This window comes from Gopherus evgoodei, chromosome 9, assembly GCF_007399415.2.
Source record: "Gopherus evgoodei ecotype Sinaloan lineage chromosome 9, rGopEvg1_v1.p, whole genome shotgun sequence".
Taxonomy (NCBI): Eukaryota; Metazoa; Chordata; order Testudines; family Testudinidae; genus Gopherus; species Gopherus evgoodei.
Window position 1 is genome coordinate 81082082 of NC_044330.1, and position 21370 is coordinate 81103451.

Consider the following 21370-nt stretch of genomic DNA (forward strand, 5'->3'; position numbering starts at 1 on the left):
TCTCTAGTGTGTAAAGTTACTCAAATGTGTGTTTCTAGGATCAGGGTCTAAGTATTTACATTTGTAGCACCAAAACATGGTGACATGACAGTCACTTTAAGCATAAAATTAACATTTTGTTAACTTTAACTTTCTTAAATACCAGTTCACTTTAAGACAGTTTCATATTACAATTAACATAATGTAAAGATACATGTTGCAGTGCTACAGGCTACACTGAAGTGTGCTAACTATGTTCCCTGTCCAGTAATAAACTGTACCCGCATAAATCCCATTGCAGGATCAGTGCCTCCATTGACTGTGTGGAGTACCTATTTCCTTCACAAGTTTGCAAAGTGAGCATGAATACAGCACAAGCTATTTTGCTGACTCTACCCATCGTTTACTCACCAGATACAACACAAATGGTCTGGCTTTTGCTCCCTGTTCTAAAGGACATAAGAGTTCAGTCACCTTAAAGGCCCAACAGAATTATTTAAGGACAGAATCTTCCCATGTTTAATATCATGTGCACTGCAATATCTAACAGGCACAATAGAGGATGTCTATGATGGTGTGAAAGGGTTAATCCCTGAATGTCCTTACTTAAAAAATGCAATCTTGCTCACAACATTAGCATTAGTTTAATGTAGCTCTTTTTAAATTTAATTATACCAAATGTTCTACAAGAACATGCCATGTTGTCTTCTATCTATTTTGAATTATAAGTATCAATCAGCATGTAAATGATCAAATTAAATCTTTTCAGTTGTTTGCGTCTACAGCTGAAACACCTTTCGGTGAATGAAGGACTGGAAGTAGAGGCATTTGTTACATTACTTGATATCTTGATTGGCTCTTCAATGACTGGATTTTCAACAAAGAAATCTGAGGGGAATAAAGCTCATGGTGGCTTAGAGCTTCCTATGTTGTATGGGAAATCACTAGCTAAATAAACATTAATCATTTAAATACTATATTTTTCTCCTCTCTTACGTAATTTTATTCTTATACACATTAAGAGCCACGGTTTGCCCTTGGACATTTTACAGCAATTCTGCAAAGCATTTAAGCATGTGCTTAAGTCTCACTGAGCACACACTAAAGTGGTTTGTTCAGAAAATATGGACTGCTGAATTGGGGATTTGAAAGCTAAATATTTTGGGCCTGATCTTGCTCGCTTGCTTGAAGTCAATATAAGTAATGGATGCCATCAAGTAGTCACAGGTGTTTGAATCATGCACAGTAATTAATAGTCAAAGTGAAATAGTTTGTCAGTTTCTTTGTTAATTCAGAACATGATGGGTCATTAAGTTATGCCAACAGTAAATCTGGCCCTAAAGTGGGCCTCTTAGAAATTAGGTGAATTATAATGTCAGAGGGGTAGCTGTGTTAGTCTGGATCTTTGCTGCTTTTATAGGTATACTATAGTTCTTTTGATTTGCTTTTGTTTCTTGAAGACTTCTCAAAACTGTAACTAGTTTAAAAAATAATGTCAAAGTTGTGATATAAAAGCCTTACAAAAATGGCTCTGTCTTTCTGGAAAAGTTGTAAAAATATATATATATATTTACAATATATCTGGATTGATGACAACTTTGAACACTGAAGTGCTACCTCAAGTTTCTGCCTGTTATGAAATTCTGTCAGAACTCCTCCCCGCATGAAACACAGGCCCTTATAACAGAAAAGCCAAGTGTCAATTCATTAAAACTGCTAAGTAAATAACTGCCCTAACACTGATAGAATATCTGATAACTGTGAGCTGAACTGTGTTGTATGAAGGACTACTGCTCATTTATTTGCCAGGGATCTGAATTTTTCAGGTAACCCTAAGAGTTTCGTATTCTCTAATATTCAGATGAAGGTTAATAGACAATTTTATTCAAAGGTACCAGAATCTCTTTTCTTTAAAATAACAACTCTCTGGAGTTTGGTGATAACACGTATATGCATTAGTATGAGACTCTTCACCACTGAATAGACAAGAGAGTGAAAAGGAATCATGCATCATGCCTCTTTACAATTAAAAGATTTCCCAGCCCTCCATACCTCCTTTCTAGAGTGACCAGAGTCACTTCTGTTCATATGGATTCGAAGGCTCCTGTGTCTGAGAATCAAGATCTCCTTTGCCTGCTCTGCTGTCCCACTCTCTCCAGGAAGCGTATGCCTGTTATATGCTGGCACCTGTTCACATAAATCATAAATCATACAGATCCAGCTCCCACTGAAGTCAATGGGAGTTTTTCTATTTAATGGGCTTTGGATTAGCCCTATATGCAGCATCACAAAAATAAATTTTCCAGGTGTCAAGTTTTATGGGCAAATTCTGCTCTCACTTCCCCTGGTGTAGACCTGGAGTATTTCAATTGGCTACACTGGACATACTCCAGCTTCAGACTGGTAGCAATAACCAGACCTTGATTCTTTTGCGCCCACTTTTTAAAGAGTTTCCCCAAAAGTCTTATCTTGTTGCCTCTCTCAGCACAGCAGCAAGACAAAAGGTGGTAGCTCTGTGCCAAGATGCCCATATTAGCCACATTCCTAATGATTTGGCATTTCATGCCTAAGCCAAGAAAGCAAAGGTTTTAGTTGCATCTAAGAGATAAGACTCCACATACCACCATATAAACAGTGCTTAGTATAGTATAGTATAGTATAGTATAGTATAGTATAGTATAGTATAGTATAGTATGTTGCAACTGTTCTGCAAACAACAGGATTTCCTATACACCCAATGGTAAATGTTTCATGGCAAAACTGTTGAATGGCTTTAAAACCTTTTTTCCTTTAATTATTACTATAGGGTCACACATCTGCTGCTGCTATTGGCCAAGCTCTTTGCACTCATCAGGGGCTCCCTGCATCACTCCAGTTCCCTCTCCCCCAACAACAATGTGTATCATCCTCCCATCCCCTTCTCTTTCAGGGACTCCCTGAATCTCGCCACCTTCTCCCTCCATTGCCGTCTTCCCTAACCAGGGGTTCTGTGTGCCCCCCTATTTTCCCCTCCCCCTATGCCAGGAGCTCTGTGTGCTCGTCCATTGCCCCCTTTGCCACATGCCAAGGGCTATGTGTCCCCCATGCCCTCCTTCCCCCATACCACAGTCTCCTGACAGAGTTCTGCATGCACACACAATCTCTCTTCCCCCCACAACCATTCTCTCTCTCTCTTTCAGGGTGTCAACATTTTACAATTGTATGGGGAGGATGGACAGAGCTAAAGTTACCACGTTACATACAGACAGAGGAATGCCAACAAGTTGAGTGTTAGTCTTCACTTTGCTTAGCCAACTATTTGCTCTACATAGAGGGAGATGTCCAGGAGCACATCTAAATAATCCCAATATCTGTGCATGCTGCTCAGAATTAGACTAATATTATTTTACAATTCATGTAACTTCTATACTGTAGCTTGAGTGGAAAAACCTTACTGTTCTCCTTATTTTGTATAGGCTCCTTGCCAATATTTTCTGTATATTATCCAGCACATCTGGATTCAGAGAGTCCGATTCTTTGGCGATTTCGGCAGATCTGTGGCTGTCTCTGCAAAGAAAACACCTGGGTTCTTCATCAATGCATAGTGCATGAGATCAATTGCAAAGACACTTAATGAAGCAGAAGTTACAATAAGCAGCTTGTTTGCTGAGTAGATAGACTAATACAAGGAGATTGGATTGTGAACAGCAAGAACCACAGAAGAGCAGAAATGTCAGGGGGAGATGGGATTAGAGTCTTGTTACTTTAATTTTTGACATAATTGCCCAATCTTGCCATTATTTTCTCCATAATTTTTGAATGATTTTTAAGTTTGCCACCAAATGCGTGTAAGTGTTGACTGTTCAGGTACAGCCTCAACACAACTCGCTGGGAGTTACATACATACTGCTGCCAGGAGCAGAGACTGACAGCTTAGCTCCTCTGGCACTGCAGTGGGGTTTTTCACCAAAAGCATTTTCTTTTATTTTCTTTACATCTGTCTGGGCTACACCAGCTCTTCTCAGGAGCAGCCAGCAAGGAGGGGCGAAGGGGTCAGGGATCTCTGCCAGGTTTCCAAGTAACTGTTCCATCCAGGGGGGCTGGGCTGGGCTGTGCGGCTGCAGACTCCCAACCCCACAGATCCTGAGAATCCACTGGGAAGGGAAGGTCAGCCCTCGTCCAATGGATGCAGAGGCATCTGCATGGAAACATGGTCAACCTGGTCCCCTTATCAACTGCCCACTAGCTGCACTGCTTAGTCTCTGTGCAGCTGCTGCAGCTGCAAAAGGTTGAGATGCAAGCAATGCTGCTTTAAGATTTGATCAGAGGTGAAAGTAAGTGGGTACGGGCTGGTATGGAGGACCGGTAAGAAAAGGAGACTGCCTGAGGGAGGGAGAGCCTGCCCCCTGCATAAGAATAGATAAAACTCAGCTGTTCCCTGACCAGTTCAGCCCTTGGGGGTTAGGAGCGATTTCTGGCACCCTTGTTAATTTCACTCACAGTAGCTGGGGGGAGTGGGGAAGGTGTGTTTGACCATGACAGGGGCAGTCCTTGTCTGCCCCCGGAATGAGGGGATCTTGTCTCCAATACTAATATACACAACAAATACAACCATTTGGCTGCACAGCTTAAATCCAGAGCTAATAAAAGAGGTGGAAGGGGAAAACTCACTGTCACATTGGTTTCTCATCTCCTCCCTCCCCCTCTTCCAGCCAGGCTGCAGACAAGGCTCTGCATTCCCCTGCCCCCCCCCGCCCCCCCCCTGCAGGGGTTCTCCTCTAGGCTCTAGCTTGCAGTAGGGACACTGGCTGAGATGCCTGCTGCTGCTGCCTGCATAAGAACAGTTTAAACTCAGCTGTTCCCTGCGCAGTTCAGCCCCCAGGGTTAGAAGCCATTTCTTGCATCCTTGTTAATTTCACTCCCAGTTGTTGGTGGGGAGGGGAGGAAGGTGCAGGGACAGTTCTTTTCTGCTCCCGAGATGAGGGGATCTCCTATACACAAAAAACACAATCAAAATCAGGAACCATTTCCAAGTTCAAATCTATCCCATTCCCTCCTCAGCAGAGGATCATGGGTGTGATGTCCAAAGTGCTTGCCGATCCTCTTTGAAATGTTACTGAACCACACAGGGAACAGCTGAGTTTAAACTGTTCTTATGCAGGAGGCAGCCTTCTCCCTCCCTTAGCCAGTCTCCCTGCTGCAAGCTAGAAGGAAGCCCCTGCAGCTGCTGCTCAGTGCCAGGCAGGGAGAAGCATGGAGCCTAGTGTCCGCAGCCTGGCTGGAGGAGGAGGGAAGACACGGAGAAAAATGTGACAATGAGTTTTCACTTTTTCAAGCTTATTCCAATAGTAAAATTTTATTACAGACAGTACTGGTAGTAGTAATAAGGCCTTAGGAACCCTAACCCTAGGTGGGAATCCCTACCCATAGGAACCCTAACCCTAGCTCAAAGTGCCCTATCCTTAGGAACCCTAACCCTAGCTCCAAGTGCCCTACCCATAGGAACCCTAACCCTAGGACGGCGTGCCCTACCCATAGGAACCCTAACTCTAGCTCCAAGTGCCCTACCCTTAGGAACCCTAACCCTAGCTCCAAGTGCTCTACCCATAGGAACTCTAACCCTAGGACGGCGTGCCCTACCCATAGGAACCCTAACTCTAGCTCCAAGTGCCCTACCCTTAGGAACCCTAACCCTAAGGCGGGAAGCACTACATAGGAACCTTCACCCTAGCTCCAAGTACCCTACCCTTAGGAACCCTAACCCTAGGGCGGGAAGCCCTACCCATAGGAATCCTAACTCTAGCTCCATGTGCCCTACCCTTAGGAACTCTAACTCTAGGGCGGGAAGCTCTATCCATGGGAACCCTAACCCTAGCTCCAAGTGCCCTACCCACAGGAACCCTAACTCTAGCTCCAAGTGCCCTACCCTTACGCAGGGCTGGCTTTAGGCCTATTCCACCAGTTCTGCCGAATCGGGCCCCGTGCCTAAGAGGGCCCCGCGCCCAATGAGAATCCCTTCCCTGGCTAGAGATGCCTTTTTAATTTTTACTCACCTGGCGGCGCTTTGGGTCTTCAGCAGCACTTCAGTGGTGGATCCTTCGCTTACTCTGGGTTTTCGGCGACACTTCGGCAGCGGGTCCTTCAGTGCCGCTGAAGACTTGGAGCGAGTGAAGGACCCACCGCTGAAGTGCCTCCAAAGACTCAGAGCACCGCTCGGTGAATACAAGCCCCAGGTGTTTTTTTACACGTGTTTTTTTTTAAGTCATCCCTGACAGGGCCCCTTCGAAACTGTTTGAATTGGGCCCTGCACTTCCTAAAGCTGGCCCTGGTAATAGTAGCTTTATTTTCTCTATCTATGTCATGCAATAGGAGGGATCCATGAAGTATGTAGGAGAGGTGGGTTGCTTGCGATTGGACCATATGGGTAAGAAATGTAAATTACTTTCACCTCTACCCAAACCCCAGGGCTCTCAGCCACCTCTGCTGCTGGTAGCTCTGGGGATGATTTAAAGGGCCCGGCTCCTAGCTTCAGCTGAATCTCTGAGCCCTCTAAATCCTGATTTAAAAGCCCTGGGATTTAAAGGCCCCACTTCTTCTGATAGAGGCCACGCCTCTTCCGGTTGAGGCCCCTCCCCCTCTGCAGGACTCTGGAGTACCGGCAAGTCCTTAAGTTACTTTCACCCCTGAATTTGATATGTGTGAGGGTTCCTTGCCCACATCCCATTCCATTCAATTAAGATGTTAAAGGGGTCTGGTATAAAGTTATTATACAACCATTACGTGCCAGGGGATTGGCTAGCACTCTAATCTTTTAAGGGCCCAGTCACACAGCTTGGACAAACCAAACATGGATTGACTGAACCTGGTTCAAATGGTTAAACAAGAAAACATCAACAAAATTCAACAATTTTAAAAAATATTTCTTTTAGTCATTTATATTTTAGCTAATGCCACAAACATGCTAATGTCTGCGTTACAAGCAGGGATACAGTGAGCCTGCAGTCAGGATTCCCAAGCAGGGAATCAACCTACCATCAGCTTTTCTGAAGTACTTTGTGTCATTACACCAGGCTAGGAAAACACTTACAGCAAAGATGAATGGGACGGCTCATGAATAAACTGCCCTGCTTCTACTAACTCAATGGCATGTTTTCTCTCTAGCTTTTCGTAGAGCAGCACAATACTTGATTTTGGCTGGTCATACTCCCGGAGTAAGAACTTCTGAAGATACTTGCTGTTGAAATATTCCAGTCTGTTCAGGAACAAAAAACAAACAAACACTGCTGTACTGATATTGTAATGCTCATGACTTGAAGAAAACAAAAATAAAACACTGCTGTGCTGAACCGGTAATGCTCTTTCTTTGAACAAAATTGCACTGTCTCGTTCTTTCCTCCCCAGGACCCAGAACTGGTTCTGGCAGATTGGCTGTTGTTCCTTTAGATGTCTGCTTTTCAGCAAGTTTAGATGTTGTTCCTTTAGACGTCTTGCTTTGTGGGTGTGCAAAGAAAACAGGGTTGTGTTCTATAATAATTCTATAATGTGGCACATGAAGCAAGTTAGAGCTTCTCAGAATGCAATTTGTAATGCAATAAAATGCCTCCAAAGGGCCAAAATGACCATGAACTCCATTACCTTTGCTTATTACATTAGATCAAACAGAAGCGACTGGGATCAAACCAGCAACTTTCAGAATCCCGTTTCAAAGCAGATCCCAGCTCAGTGGTTGAAGGAGATTTAGTTCACTTCACATACCAGTACAGATACTCAAGTTTGGCCATTGTTTGGCCCCATGTGTCTCTCTCTAGCCAGCAATTTAACCTAGGTGCTACACTCAGAAGGATCCAGTCCTCAGTTGCTTAGTAGACAGTGTTTTCAACACCATCTAGTGGTCATTCCAAAAACAGTCATTCTTCAGAAAAGAAGTATCTGTCAGATTACACATACAAGAATCCTTACCATGAAATCAAGTGTGCATGTTTGTAGAGCAAATAGTAAAAGATGGTAGATTATTATCAGTGTACTTTAAAGGTCTTTTTCTTTACAACAACAAAATTGACATGAAAATACAATCTACCTCATATCTAATGAAAATTTGGCGTTTTGTTATGAAAATCTCAGTGGATGGTCCATTTTTTTTCAGTACCTTAACGTAACACAACAGTCTTCAATCACTGTTTCAACCAGCATTGATCTTATGTTATTTACAAGAAAAACAAGGAAAAGCTACATTTTCAGATTCATAGCTCTTCACTGATCTAAATACAAGGATGAAAGCAGAAGCACTGGCAGGATAGAGGAGAGCTGGACAAGTGAAAGGAAGGAGGAGTAAATATAATTAAACCTTAAGTGTAAAGAACAGCCGTAGGTTCAAACAAATATACAGATTCCTAATACGAAGTGATAAAAGATAAGCGATAACAAATAACAAACAGTGCTAAAAATTAGGGCTGTTTATTAATGGCAGTTAACTCACATGATTAACTCAAAACAATAAATCACGATCCATTGCATTGTTAAACAACAGAATATCAATTGAAATTTATTCAATATTTTTGGATGTTTTTCTATATTTTCATATATATTGATTTCTATTACAACACAGAGTACAAAGTATACAGTGCTCACTTTATATTATTATTTTTATTGCAAATATTTGCACTGTAAAATGATAAACAAAAAATAGTATTTTTCAATTCAACTAATACAAGTACTGTTGTGAAAGTGCAATTTACAAATGTAGAATTTTTTTTGTTACATAACTGCACTCAAAACCAAAACAATGTAAACTTTAGAGCCTACAAGTCCACTCAGTCCTATATCTTGTTCAGCCAATCCCTAAAACAAACAATTTGTTTACATTTATGGGAGATACTGCTGCCTGCTTCTTATTTACAATGTCACCTGAAAGTGAGAATAAGTATTCGCATGGCACTTTTTTAGCCAGTGTTGCAAGGTATTTACATGCCAGATATACTAAACATTTGTATGCCCCTTCATGCTTCGGCCACCATTCCAGAAGACATGCTTCCATGCTGATGATGCTTGTTAAAAAAATAATGCATTAAATAAATTTGTGACTGAACTCCTTGAGGGGAGAACTGTATGTCTCCAGTTCTATTTTATCTGCATTCTGCCATATATGTCATGCTATAGCAGTGTCAGATGATGACCCAGTACGTTTGTTTTAAGAACACTTTCACAGCAGATTTGACAAAACACAAAAAAGGTACCCAAGGTTTAAGAATCTGAAGTGCCTTCAAAAATCTGAGAGAGATGAGGTGTGGAGGAATCTTCAGAAATCTTAAAAGAGCAACACTCTGAAGCAGAAATTACAGAACCTGAACCACCAAAAAAGAAAATCAACTTTCTTCCGGTAGCATCTCACTCAGATGATGAAAATGAACATGTGTCAGTCCATTCTGCTTTGGATCGCTATCTTGCAGAAAACATCATCAGCAAGGATGCGTGTCCTCTGGAATGGCAGTTGAAGCATGAAGGGTCATCTGAATCTTTAGCGCATCTGGCACTTAAATACCTTTAGACGTCGGTTACAACAGTGCCATGCACATGCCTGTTCTCACTTTCAGGTGACACAGTAAATGAGAAGTGGGCAGCATTATCTCCTGCAAACTGTAACCAAACTCATTTATCTGAGCAATTGGCTGAAGTAGGACTGAGTGGTCTTGTAGGAGCTAAAGTTTTTCTTTTTTGAATGCAGTTTTTTTTGGAAAAAATTCTACATTTGTAAGTTCAACTTTCATGATTAAGAGATTGCACTACAGTACCTGTACTGGATGAATTGAAAAATACTATTTCTTTTGTTTTTTACAGTACAAATATTTGTAATAAAAAATAAATATAAAGTGAGCATTGTACACTCTGTATCCTGTGTTGTAACTGAAATCAATATATTTGAAAATGTAGAAAATAATCCAAAAATGTTTAAATAAATTGTATTCTATTATTAACAAGGCAATTAATCATGCAATTAATCGAGATTTATTTTTTTAAAAGTGCGATTAATCAAGATTAATTTTTTCAATCGCTTAACAGCCCTACTAATAATACCACTGTTTTTGTACCTACTCATTAAAATACATATTTTTACATTTTATCACCTCACTAGCGGTGATAAAACAGTATAGTAGTGACTCTGCTATGGTTAATTCTTTCATATTGCACTTGGGTAGGTCAAATACTGGATCACCAAAAGTGGATAGGCATCCCATCTTTTCTGTCTTTATCTTCAGTTTTTATTTTTAAAGGAAATGCATGTTCCATTAAAACCAAAACTAAAACTCTTTAAAGAATGAAAAATAAGCTAGTCTGTGTCCCCCCATTCCCAGTTATCCATAAAATAGCAAAAAAAGTGGCCAGGAAATACTCATACATACAAAGCTAAAATAAAGCAGAAAAAAAATAATACAAATAGCCAAACCAAGAGATACTGAACACACTGGAAAGACATCAATATTCTAAGGTTTAGCTATTTCTAGGGAGATAAACCCTGGTTCAGGAAGGTATTTTAGTCTTTACTTTTGGTGCACACTAGTCCCTCTTTGTTATTTGGACCATTAAAACCAAAGTAAATGAGCAATATGATTTTTTGTGACTTGTCCCACCAGGATATGAAAGAGCCCAAATGGTGACGGCCCTTTGGTAGTGTCCATGCTATATCAAACCAGCACACCCTATCAGGAAGCCCTGGTTCCCTGAAAAGGAAGGTCTATAGCTCCTGCCATGCAAATTGTTACACATGTGCTTAATGTTACACATGTGAGTAACCCCTTCAATGTATGTGTGTGTTTGTAGGACCAGAGCTCTAACCAGCACAACACAGGAATGTGCCAACAGACCAATCCTTGAAGCAACCAGTGTTATGTAGGGTGTTGACATGACACCTTGGACCTTCATGTACAACATCTCCATGTTTTTGTTTTGACTGAGGGGAAAGGTTTTGGGAAGAGAAGAAAGGAGTCCTCTGTCAGTGAAGTACCACCATAAATGACATCCAAATGGGGGGAAGACAGAAAGAGGAACATGGACAGTCTGTTCTGATTTGGTGCCCAGACAACCTGGTCTCACCTTTTGAGCTTAAGGAAAGAAAAGAAAAACTGTCCCTCTTTGTTTGTGGTTGTCATCTGCTTTATGACACACAGATGAATGAAGCTCAGCTATCCCCAGTGGAACCCTATGGAAACAGAAACCAGACTCTTTTTTTCAAACATGTACACAGTTGTATTTCTGGCAAATCCTTACTTGTCTTTCCAGTAATATTGTCCCCAGTGTCCCGATATATCTTCTATGCCAGCGAGCAAATGATCCAAGAACTAAACAGAAGAGAGGATTATGCAATACACCAGTGTATTATTGCATATATGATGAACTCTGTTGGATAACATCAAAAGCCAGCAGACAAAATGCAGGACATTTTCAGGTAGGTGCAGTAAACAAGAACAGGATCTGTCTGCATAATTCCCCATTCAATCATCCATGCTTATTCCTTGGTTCTAAAATGCAATGAGGCTTCTTTCTTTCAGGGGTATAATCACCGAGGGACATGGATTTGTTTTTTATGAAACATGCAAGTTGGCCAATGCCTTGCATGCCCTGCATAATGTGACTTGACAAAAACTGGAAGCTCATACTGAATGTTTGGAGAGCAATGTGTTTCATGAGAAAGATATATTTGGTGGATAGGTGCTGATTACATAGGGCTGGAGCTTCTCCTGGAATAATAAATACCCCCATGCTACTAAATAAAATCATCTTAAACACAAGCAGTTTATTTCCATGTTAAAAATTCTGAACAGGAAAAATTTCAACCTTAAAAAGTCTCCTGAATTTCTCAAATTGCCTCCCCAGATGTTGTTACCAGAACAACCAGCAGCAGATTCTGCTATGCCACTGTTCATTACCTCCATCATACAATTGTTCCTGTGCAGCTTCAACCAGCTCTAATTAGAGAAATCTCCTTTTGCACACAGAGATATACTAAGCTTTCAGCAAGTAGGTGTTAATCATGTGACAGTGCTCACTAAACCAGCCTCCTCCATTCTTTGACTTCCCCTGAGGCTACACACAGCAACCTAATATGGCTTCAGATGTGCTAGACTGCACCTTACTGGGGCTTCTCAGGGCAGGTCTACACTACGGGGCTAAGTAGAGCTAAGTTACACAATTCCAGCTACATGACTAACATAGCTCAATGGTGGATAAACCTGCAGCCTGTGAGCCGCATGTGGCCCATTGGGGTAATCCAATTGCGGACCATGAGACATTTTGCTGATGTTGACCACCCGCAGGTACTGCCCCCCCACAGCTCCCAGTGGCTGCGGTTCTCTGTTCCCAGCCAATGAGAGCTGCGGGAAGTGGCAGCCCATAAGTCCCTGGGGACTGCGGCTTACCACTGCTCCCATTGACCAGGAATGGCGAATCACAGCCACTGGGAGCTGCAGGGGGCCGTGGCTGCGGACAGTCAACATTAGCAAAATGTCTTGCGGCCTGCAATTAGATTACCCTGATGGGCTGCATGCAGCCTTCAGGTTGTCCACCACTGACATAGCTGGAGAAACTCTCCCATTGATTTACCTTATATTTTCTCGTTCAGGTGGAGTGCCAGAGTTGACGGGAGAGTGATCGGCAGTCAATTCAGCAGGTCTTCACTAGACCTGCTAAATCAACCACCGGTGGATCAATCGCCATGCTTCAATCCCCTGGTAATTCTAGACATACCCTGTCACATTAAACTAACTCGAGTGAGCTAACACAACTGAAAAGCACATTTTTTTTGCCCATCAAACCAGAACCTTTAAAAGGTGGTTTGGGAGGGGGAGTCCATGACATTTGATGCCACAGAAGTTTTCCTTCTCATTTCTCTCCTATTACATTTAGATAGGTCTTCATTTTTCCTTTAGCTAGTGGTAATAAATGCTACTGAGACAATACTTGGTCTCCCAGGCTGAGTTTAGTTTGAGCCCCCACCCCTGGCTTTTTGGATAAGTAAGTGAAAGAGGTGAATCATATACCCAGGGCCGGCTCCAGGCCCCAGCGCGCCAAGCGCGTGCTTGGGGTGGCATGCCACGGGGAGCACTCCGCCAGTTGCCGGGAGGGCGGCCGGCAGCTCCGGTGGACCTCCCGCAGGCGTGCCTGCGGAGGGTCCGCTGGTCCCACCGCTCCGATGGAGCATCCGCAGGCACACCTGCGGGAGGTCCACCGGAGTCGCGGGACCACCGGACGCTCCGCAGGCACACCTGCGGAAGGTCCACTGGAGCCGCGGGACCAGCGAGCAGCAGAGCACTCCCCGCGGCATGCCGCCGGGCGTGGGGCGGCAAAATGGCTAGAGCCAGCCCTGCATATACCCTTTAAATCTTAAGGGATGTCTACAAATACTACATCTCTGTCCCGTCTTTACACTTTCTGCCTTCAAATCAGCAAAGATCAGAAGCCAGAATCACTGACAGGAAGGTATTAATTATTAATTATTATTATTTGTACAGCACCAGCAGAATGGTGCTGCCAGGCAACTGATTCCCAGTGTAGGGTGGCTACCAGACATTCTGTACATTGGCTGGAAAGGTGCTGGGAGGGGAGGAGCGGCCAGACTGTCAAGAGGGAGAGGCAGTTCTTACTCAAAGTGTGCTGATCTGTGAGGAGTTAGAACTAGGGGGAGCTGGCAGCTAGGAAACAGCAAGAAATAGGGATTGGTGGGGCAGGAAAAGTGGAGCTAGGGGAGAACATGCTACAGAATGAAGGATGAACAACCCGCAGGGGAAGCTTTAAGTGAAAAAGGTGAACAATGGGAAGATGCCGGGGCAGCCAGGCCAAGCCAGCAAGGCAGGAGTATGGAGCTCTCCGTTTGTGACTGTGCATCACCATCGCTGATGGGGTGAAGTTCACACTAAGCCACTGTCACAGAGAGTCACTGATCCACCAAGGCAGCAGATCGGCACATCTATTCATATTTATGGATATCCATTTTCATTCTTGCCTAGGCAAAAGTTTAGGCTGTCTAAGGACTGCAGAATTAGGCCCACTCGTTGTAACACTAACACTGCAAATATTTAGTTTTAAAAAATCCTAAATTGTGTCTTTCAGTCAAAATGGTAAAAAGGGATCCCAGACGGAGCATTACAATTATCCTCTCTGAAGAAATCAATTAAAGGAAGAAAGCTTCCTCTGGGTTCCTGAGTGCCTGCTTTCTAGCTACCTGTATTGTTACCATGTCTACTTAATTAGTACATAGCTGTTTTCAGCTCACATTACCCAATAAACACATCTTAAGAGATGATTTACCATTCATGCTCTCACAAAAGAAGGAAGTGGTTCCTGTTTGCTATAGGAAAAGCCTCTTCAGCCTATTGAACTGTTCCATTAACCTTAGACAAAGCCCCATAATACATACTAATTGAGAGAATGCCAAGCCTGTTTCCTACAAGTGCTTTCAGAGCAAACACCTGTGTTTTCTTTTTCTTTGTTGTTATTGTCAAAAAGAGAAAAGAATTATTCCTTAGCAATTAGTGCTCAGGTAAAAATGATTTGCCTTCAAAAAATTCTATTCATAACTAATACTTCACCTTTGACAAAACGCTTCAAGGACACTGCCTAGTAAAAAATCCCACTGCCACGATACTAACACTTTGGCTGACCAGACAAAAAAACAAAGCCTCTCCAGTTTGTTTCATGGGCAAGTTTGGATTTTCTGTACTTTCACTAGCTGTTTTCTTTGCATACCAGTTCACCTATTTGTTTGATTTGTATTTGTAATACCATCAGTATTGGCAGTGAGATTCAGAAACAAGGGTATTACCTGGAATTACTACTAACTCAAGTTTTTAAACTGACTAGATTCTAAATGATGTTTAAACATCCTATTTGCTGGGATATGTAAGACACACTGCGCTAGATTCTGGCCCACACTGCAATCCCTCTGGCTGCTGCAGTGGTACCAAGGTATGCTAAACTATGCTGAACGGGCAGCTGAGGAGTCCCCTGGCAAGCTGGAATCCTCTGTCTGCGTAGCTGGTGTAGCCAGCTCTACATCACCCCTATCTGGCCCCTTAGCATAAGGGCATATCAGAGGTGGAAGGAAACTTGTCCAAGCAATGCTGCATTCCAGCAATCCCCAGGTGGCATAACAACCCCATGGGAACTTAGACCAGCCCTGAGACTGGGCCAAGTGTAAAGCCACCATAGTCTCTCCACAATTCCCTACAGCTGTTCTGGGCTGCAATTTGTCATAGCTGAGGATGTAGCCCATTTTGTCCTAGAGGAATAGATAAAGGAACTGGCCTGGGAGCGTAAACATATGGGGTCTACTGAGGACTCTGTCACTGAGCTGCTGCATGACTATGGGCTAGTCACTTAGCCTCACTGTGCGTGCTTCTCTCTTGTATAGCTGTCTAAAGGTGACCTCAGGTAGTGTATGTTTGTAATTGCAGTGCTTTCACTTCTCCCCTTCTAGAAACTGTTAATATTACACCAAATCAGCTCTACCAATGCTGAAACACACTAAATTAAGTTTTCTAATTACATGAAGGCTTATAGAAATGGCTGATTGTAGAATATTAGGGTTGGGAGAGCATCTAGTCTAACCCCCTGCTCAAAGCAGGACCAATGCCCAACTATTTTGTTTTGCCCCAGATCCCTAAATGGTCTCCTCAAGGATTGACCTCACAACCTTGCGCTTAGCAGGCCAGTGCTCCAACCACTGAGCTATCCCTTCCCCCACCCTAATATTTAACCTCAAGTAGGAAGTGAGCCAAGTCCACCAAATTAAATTAGTTTAGAACTCTGTACCACTGTGTTAGGGAAACAATGTATGTTTGATTTTTTGAGTGTGATAATCCCTTGCAATTTGAAGCTACAAATTAACATCCAATTAAATTTACCACTTCCTTGGGGCCCAGTCTTGCTCTGGGGCTCACATGACAACTCTTTGCAGGCTACTTGTGCATACAAGCAGGGTAGCAAATAGCGTGGTAGCTGTTCTGCATAAACCAGGTGAAGGGATTTCTCAGCCACTGCCCACTCTATGTTTGCAAAGCCTGCAACGTGGGCATTTCCAATGTATATGTTTGTGTGTGTTCTATCTGTGCTTATGTGGGCTAAAGCCAACTTACATAGACATGGAAAACTACTACACAGCAGCCCTTCTTTGTGTCAGGAGCATCTTCATCCCAATTATAGGATCAATTGCTCTTACTTCTGTAGCATGAATCAAATTACAGTGTTTTCAGTGACTTCAGTGGGCTCTGGAGCAGGCTGCTGCTGAGGGACCGAAGCTGAGAGATGTAATTGCCATCAGGGCCGGCTCCAGGCCACAGTGCACCAAGCGCGTGCTTGGGGTGGCATGCAGCAGGGGGCACTCTGCCGGTTTCCGGGAGGGTGGCAGGCGGCTCCGGTGGACCTCCCGCAGGCGTGCCTGTGGAGGGTCCGCTGGTCCCGCGGCTCCGGTGGAGCATCCGCAGGCATGCGGAGCCATGGGAGCCGGCAAGCTGCAGAGGGCCCCCCGCGGCATGCCGCCGTGCTTGGGGCGGCGAAATTGCTAGAGCCGGCCCTGATTGCCATGTATATGAATATATCCAAATACATGACCACTAGACTTGCTATCATGTCCCAGCCAGCTCCTGCAACTCAGAGCTCTGCCCACGTTTGGGGCTGTGTTTTCCTTTGGTGTCAGCTCTTTTCTTTTGGAGGGTGTCCTTCTAGCATTTGGTGATTATTAGTGGCCAGCCAGAACCCCCACAGAAACACAAAAAACAGAACTACAGCTAAACCTATATGCTAACTTCTTACCACTAGGTCCAGAGCTGGGGCTAGTGCCTGGTACACAGGGCACCAATGCTGGATCATTCCCCCAACTAGGAAAGCCCCCCCCCCCCCCCCCGTTGCCTCCTTGATTCTTCCAGATAGGCAGAAAGGACGGGGTTAGGTTAGACTATAAACTCTTTGGGGCAGATACAGCACCTAGCACAATGGCATCCTGATCAGGTGCTTGTGTGCTACTGCAATAAGAATAGCAGAGCATATTACCTTCGTATGACCCTGAGCCTGAAAAGGAATCTGCATTCAGAAATCCCCACTGAACTGATAGGACTCGGCAAGGACTCAAGGGTCTTCACAGGCAAATTGCTTGGCAGGATCAGGCCTATTAGCAAAGCAAATTGAAATGCTGTAATCACACCCACCCTTTGGCTAGGCACAAATTGCTGAGCCACTTACCCGGATGTGAATCTGTTCCCCCACTGTGGGAGCACTTTCTCTTTTCTTCTTCACATCTAATAAGTCAACGAGAGGACGGATGGTCATTCCCTGCACATAATGACAGACACACAAATAAGGGTCTCTTAACAACACAGCAACTTTTCAAAGGACCAGCGTGTTTTCTAGTTAAATATCTTTTAGCCTGTGCTGAAAATTTGCTGTTGAACAGCATCACCAACGTCAACAGAAAATTAGCATAGCAAACCACTTCCTGCTGCTAAATCCTGACTTGTTTCCAGTGAGAAGAGTTCTTTGGGCCAGTCTCTCTCCTCAGCTTTTTTGCTCTTTTCAATATGTGAAGCCATTGTCTGTGAAAAACTCTGTACCTGTTTGCAACCGAAAAACTTTATTTACCAACAGACAAGCTATGTTAATGATCCCAGTCCTCTCACACATTCATAGATTTTAAGGCTAAAGGGACTTGCATTACCTCTTGTATTATACAGAGTAATAATTTCTATCCCAGTAATTTCTGCCTCAAGTCTACGAAAACTGCACAATTGATTGATTTTTTCAGTTTGGTGGCCAAACTGAAAAAATCTAGGGGCGGAGAACATTTGGAGTGTAATTGAAACTGAATTTTTTATTTTTTTCTCACCTAAGGATTTTTTTAAAAAAACATCTCAGGATAAAAAATATTGTTCACTCCAAAAATATTTTTGTTCATTCTACTGTGTTACATTTTCAGGTGGGTTTTTTTTTCCCCCTTTGCAAAAAAAATAAAACAAATCTTGTTAAATTTAGAAAGAAAATGTCATTTCCAAATGAAAAGTCAAAGCATGATATTTCAAAAATGTCAAAACAGTTCATTATGATTTTTAAAAAAAAAACCACATTTTTTCATTTTTCATTCAGCCAAAACTATTTGCCAAATTCAACCTGAATCCATTAAACAGTTTTGGTCACCCTGAAGCTTCCTGTTTTGGTGAATAAAGTATTCCAGTGACAAATTTCACCCAGCTGTAAAGCCTATAACTCCTGCTTGAGAACTAGCATGTCTTGTAGAAAGCGGTCTAGTTGAAATGTAAACATAACTGATGACAGTTCTGAGCACCTTGCAGGAGTCTTACTGTCAGCATCTGTGATTTATCTATGACTAACTGGTGAGGGATGGGGAAAAAAGTTTAAAAAAATCTTTCCATGGAACTCATGAATGAGAAACTCTGAAGTTCTGCTGTGATCAGGGGTGGCTCTAGACATTTCGCCGCCCCAAGTATGGCGGCATGCCACAGGGGGCGCTCTGCCTGTCGCTGGTCCCACTGCTCCGGTGGACCTCCCACAGGCATGCCTGCGGAGGGTCCGTTGGTCCCACAGGACCAGCAGACCCTCCGCAGGCATGCTGGCGAAGGCACCCTGCCTGCCGCCCTCCCGGCGACCAGCAGAGCCCCCCCTGCAGCATGGCGCCCTGGAGCTGCCCATGGCTGTGATTACAATCCATTATATCTCTTACGTTTGCCACTTTAAGAAATTACTTTCCTATGCTATGCCTGCAGCAAAAATGATACAGTAGCTGATGCTCATGACTCTCTTGAATGTCACAAGAGTTGGCACGGAGGACAGCTTTAATTGCAAGAACAATTAATGTGTCATTTTAACCACTAATGTCAATACAGAATTCATCAACATTCAGTGTAAATAATATAAATCTTACAAATTTAGAAATAACACATATTGCAAATTAAGCAGCGCCTATGTAATTTGGCCTCTTGTCTTTTGCTGGATAATCAGCTGGGTTTGTTTTCATTTTAAACTGACAGTACTGAGTTCTGTGACCACAACTCCCAACTTCTCATATAAACAGAAAGAGATTTCTATGGCTCTGATCCTGAGTGTTGTTTTATATGAGCAGGCCCCTGTGCTTGTGCAGAGCCCCATTAACTTCAACAGAGTTCTGGTGGAGGGATGGGGCTGGGGTAGACTCCTGCAGCCACATGGATAAACTTGCTGGATCGTGGCCTTAGTACGGATTGCTGGCTGTATATAACCTGTGTGAAATGTATTATTGGTGTCAATCCAGTTGCTAATGGATAAGTGTCCACATCACACAAAAAACCCCAAACCCTTCACAATTTAACAGTTCCTTCTTAGCAATTTCACCATGGAGGTCATGGTCTGAATAGGCAGAGAGAGTGAACTATAAATGGAGAACATGGCATTTAGTTTTTAAGGACACTGAGAGAAAAAAACAATGAAATTCCTTTGTGGCATTCAAGACAAACCAAAGGCTTTTTTGAGGACTTTATGGTGCAAGTGGCATACATCAGGCCAGCCTGGGAGCACTGAGCATCTGTCAATTGCCCCCAAAATTTCACAAAATTACTGATCACTCCTGCTGTGTAAATTCAGGAATGATGAAGATACTTTTGCCATAGGTTCAGATAGACCAAAATAGACATTGTGACTGGGTTATATACTGCATGAATATAGCCATGCATGGCCACACCTAACTGCTTACAGATCATGTTTTAGGTCTAGTAAAGGCATTGCCAAATAATGAACTGGGGCCTTCCAAGAGAAAGAAGCAATTTGTGTTCCCTCAAGATTTCTTGCACATCCCTTTACCCCTCTGCACCAGCATCAAGGCTAACTACACTATGCCCTGAAGTTTTTACTCAGTCTTTACTCACACAAAAGCTCTGCCTGAGGTCAGGATTTGCAGCATTGTTAATACAAGCTGCTGATGTACATCAATAAAGAAAAAGCTTTAAAAATTACAGCGACTTGAATGTTATTTTTTTAAATAATTTATTTCTTCCCCCTTCCATCCAAGGTGAAATGCATTATGAAGAATGCTGGGACACTGAAGTAATCGTTCCAGGCCCAGCTCTGCATCCACAGATGTAACTGGAAACACTCCCGTTGACTTCATAAGGTGTGGGATCAATTTACACTTGGTGGTTTTTTAAAGATTTTCTTTAATATCTGATCTATCATTTTTATATTTTTTTTTACATTGAGGCATGTCGAGATTGTTGTTTCTTTAACCAAGCTTTAATTTTCTGATTCTTTTAACTGTCTCTGCTACATGATGCCACAGGTACCCAGAATTTGAATCAAGCTAGTCTTCATGAATACTAAGTGTCTGCTGAATGACTCACGGTCAAAGGGTCATTCTATTGACACATACCCACAGGGGAGTCCCACCCTTTCGCATGGAGATGACATCACCATTTGAGCTCTGAGATTACACAAAAGCCCTTCCACCATCCTGAGAATTATTTTACGAAGCTTCTGCAAAATGAAACTGCTGCCTTAGAGCAACCTTTGTCAGGGACTCACAGTCTCTCTGCAGGAGCGGTCCTGCCAAGTGACCGGATCTTTTCAATTTCTGACCCACATTTGCATCTTAAAACCTGTCAACCGGAACCCAACTCCCCTTTTCCCACCCCTGGCCTCCACTCACTCCATTCAGTCTGCCAGATAGGATTGAAAATTATGCTCCACAATAGAGATCCAGCTGCCTGTCCGACTCAGGTCCAGGCCCAGTCACACTGGCATATCAAGATCATTACTGGTTTTGCCCAATTGATCTTTTCAAATATGAGGAGGCACGGAAGCTTTGCTGCGTAGGGTCAATTGTAAAACATACCAGTGTGAATCTTCACTTCTTATGCAGCCTGAGCATGAGCAGTGTGCTGGAGAGTTCAGCAGGGTCCATGTGGAAGAAATTCTCTCCCACCGGGTGTGGATCAGCAGTGAAGCCACTCTGCACCTCTAAATGTGGCTTCAGAAGCCTCGACAGCTGCTTTAAATCTTCTATAGGGTGGGGAGTGGGTGGAGGGAGGAGGGCAGGCATTGGATTGGTGAATCTGTATGGAGCTTGTGCACACAGGTGCAAGAAGCCCCCATGGAGCTGTACTAAATGGTGCCACCTCTTTCACTGACCTCCTGAATCTTGCCCCATATAGATACATGCAGAAAAACTGTCCTAGGATCTATTGTGCTGCTTTGCTCATCCAACTCTGCCAAGAGAATGGGGGAAGGTGGGAAGATAAGGCTATGTTCATTCCAGGAAGCAAGAGTATCAGCATCATGTGCTTCCCACAAGCAGTTATGCAGAAAAAAAGGCCCTGAACCTAACCCTGTACTTTTAAAAACAGGACAATTTAGGGAGTTCCTTGACCAGATAATCCCAAATTTGCAC

The 21370-nt window shown here is 43.2% G+C and overlaps 1 protein-coding gene across 1 annotated transcript in view; it reads right to left on the minus strand.

The window, feature by feature from the left end:
• LOC115658035 (sodium/hydrogen exchanger 2-like) overlaps nucleotides 1-21370 on the minus strand; it is a 70268-nt gene that overhangs the window by 10280 nt on the left and 38618 nt on the right. The window contains exons 6-10 of the mRNA XM_030576495.1: nucleotides 17185-17274; nucleotides 11221-11291; nucleotides 7046-7210; nucleotides 3414-3525; nucleotides 2032-2166 (exon numbers count right to left, since the gene is read on the minus strand). Coding sequence (XP_030432355.1) covers nucleotides 2032-2166; nucleotides 3414-3525; nucleotides 7046-7210; nucleotides 11221-11291; nucleotides 17185-17274 — 573 coding nt within the window. The remainder of the gene's footprint in view (nucleotides 1-2031; nucleotides 2167-3413; nucleotides 3526-7045; nucleotides 7211-11220; nucleotides 11292-17184; nucleotides 17275-21370) is intronic.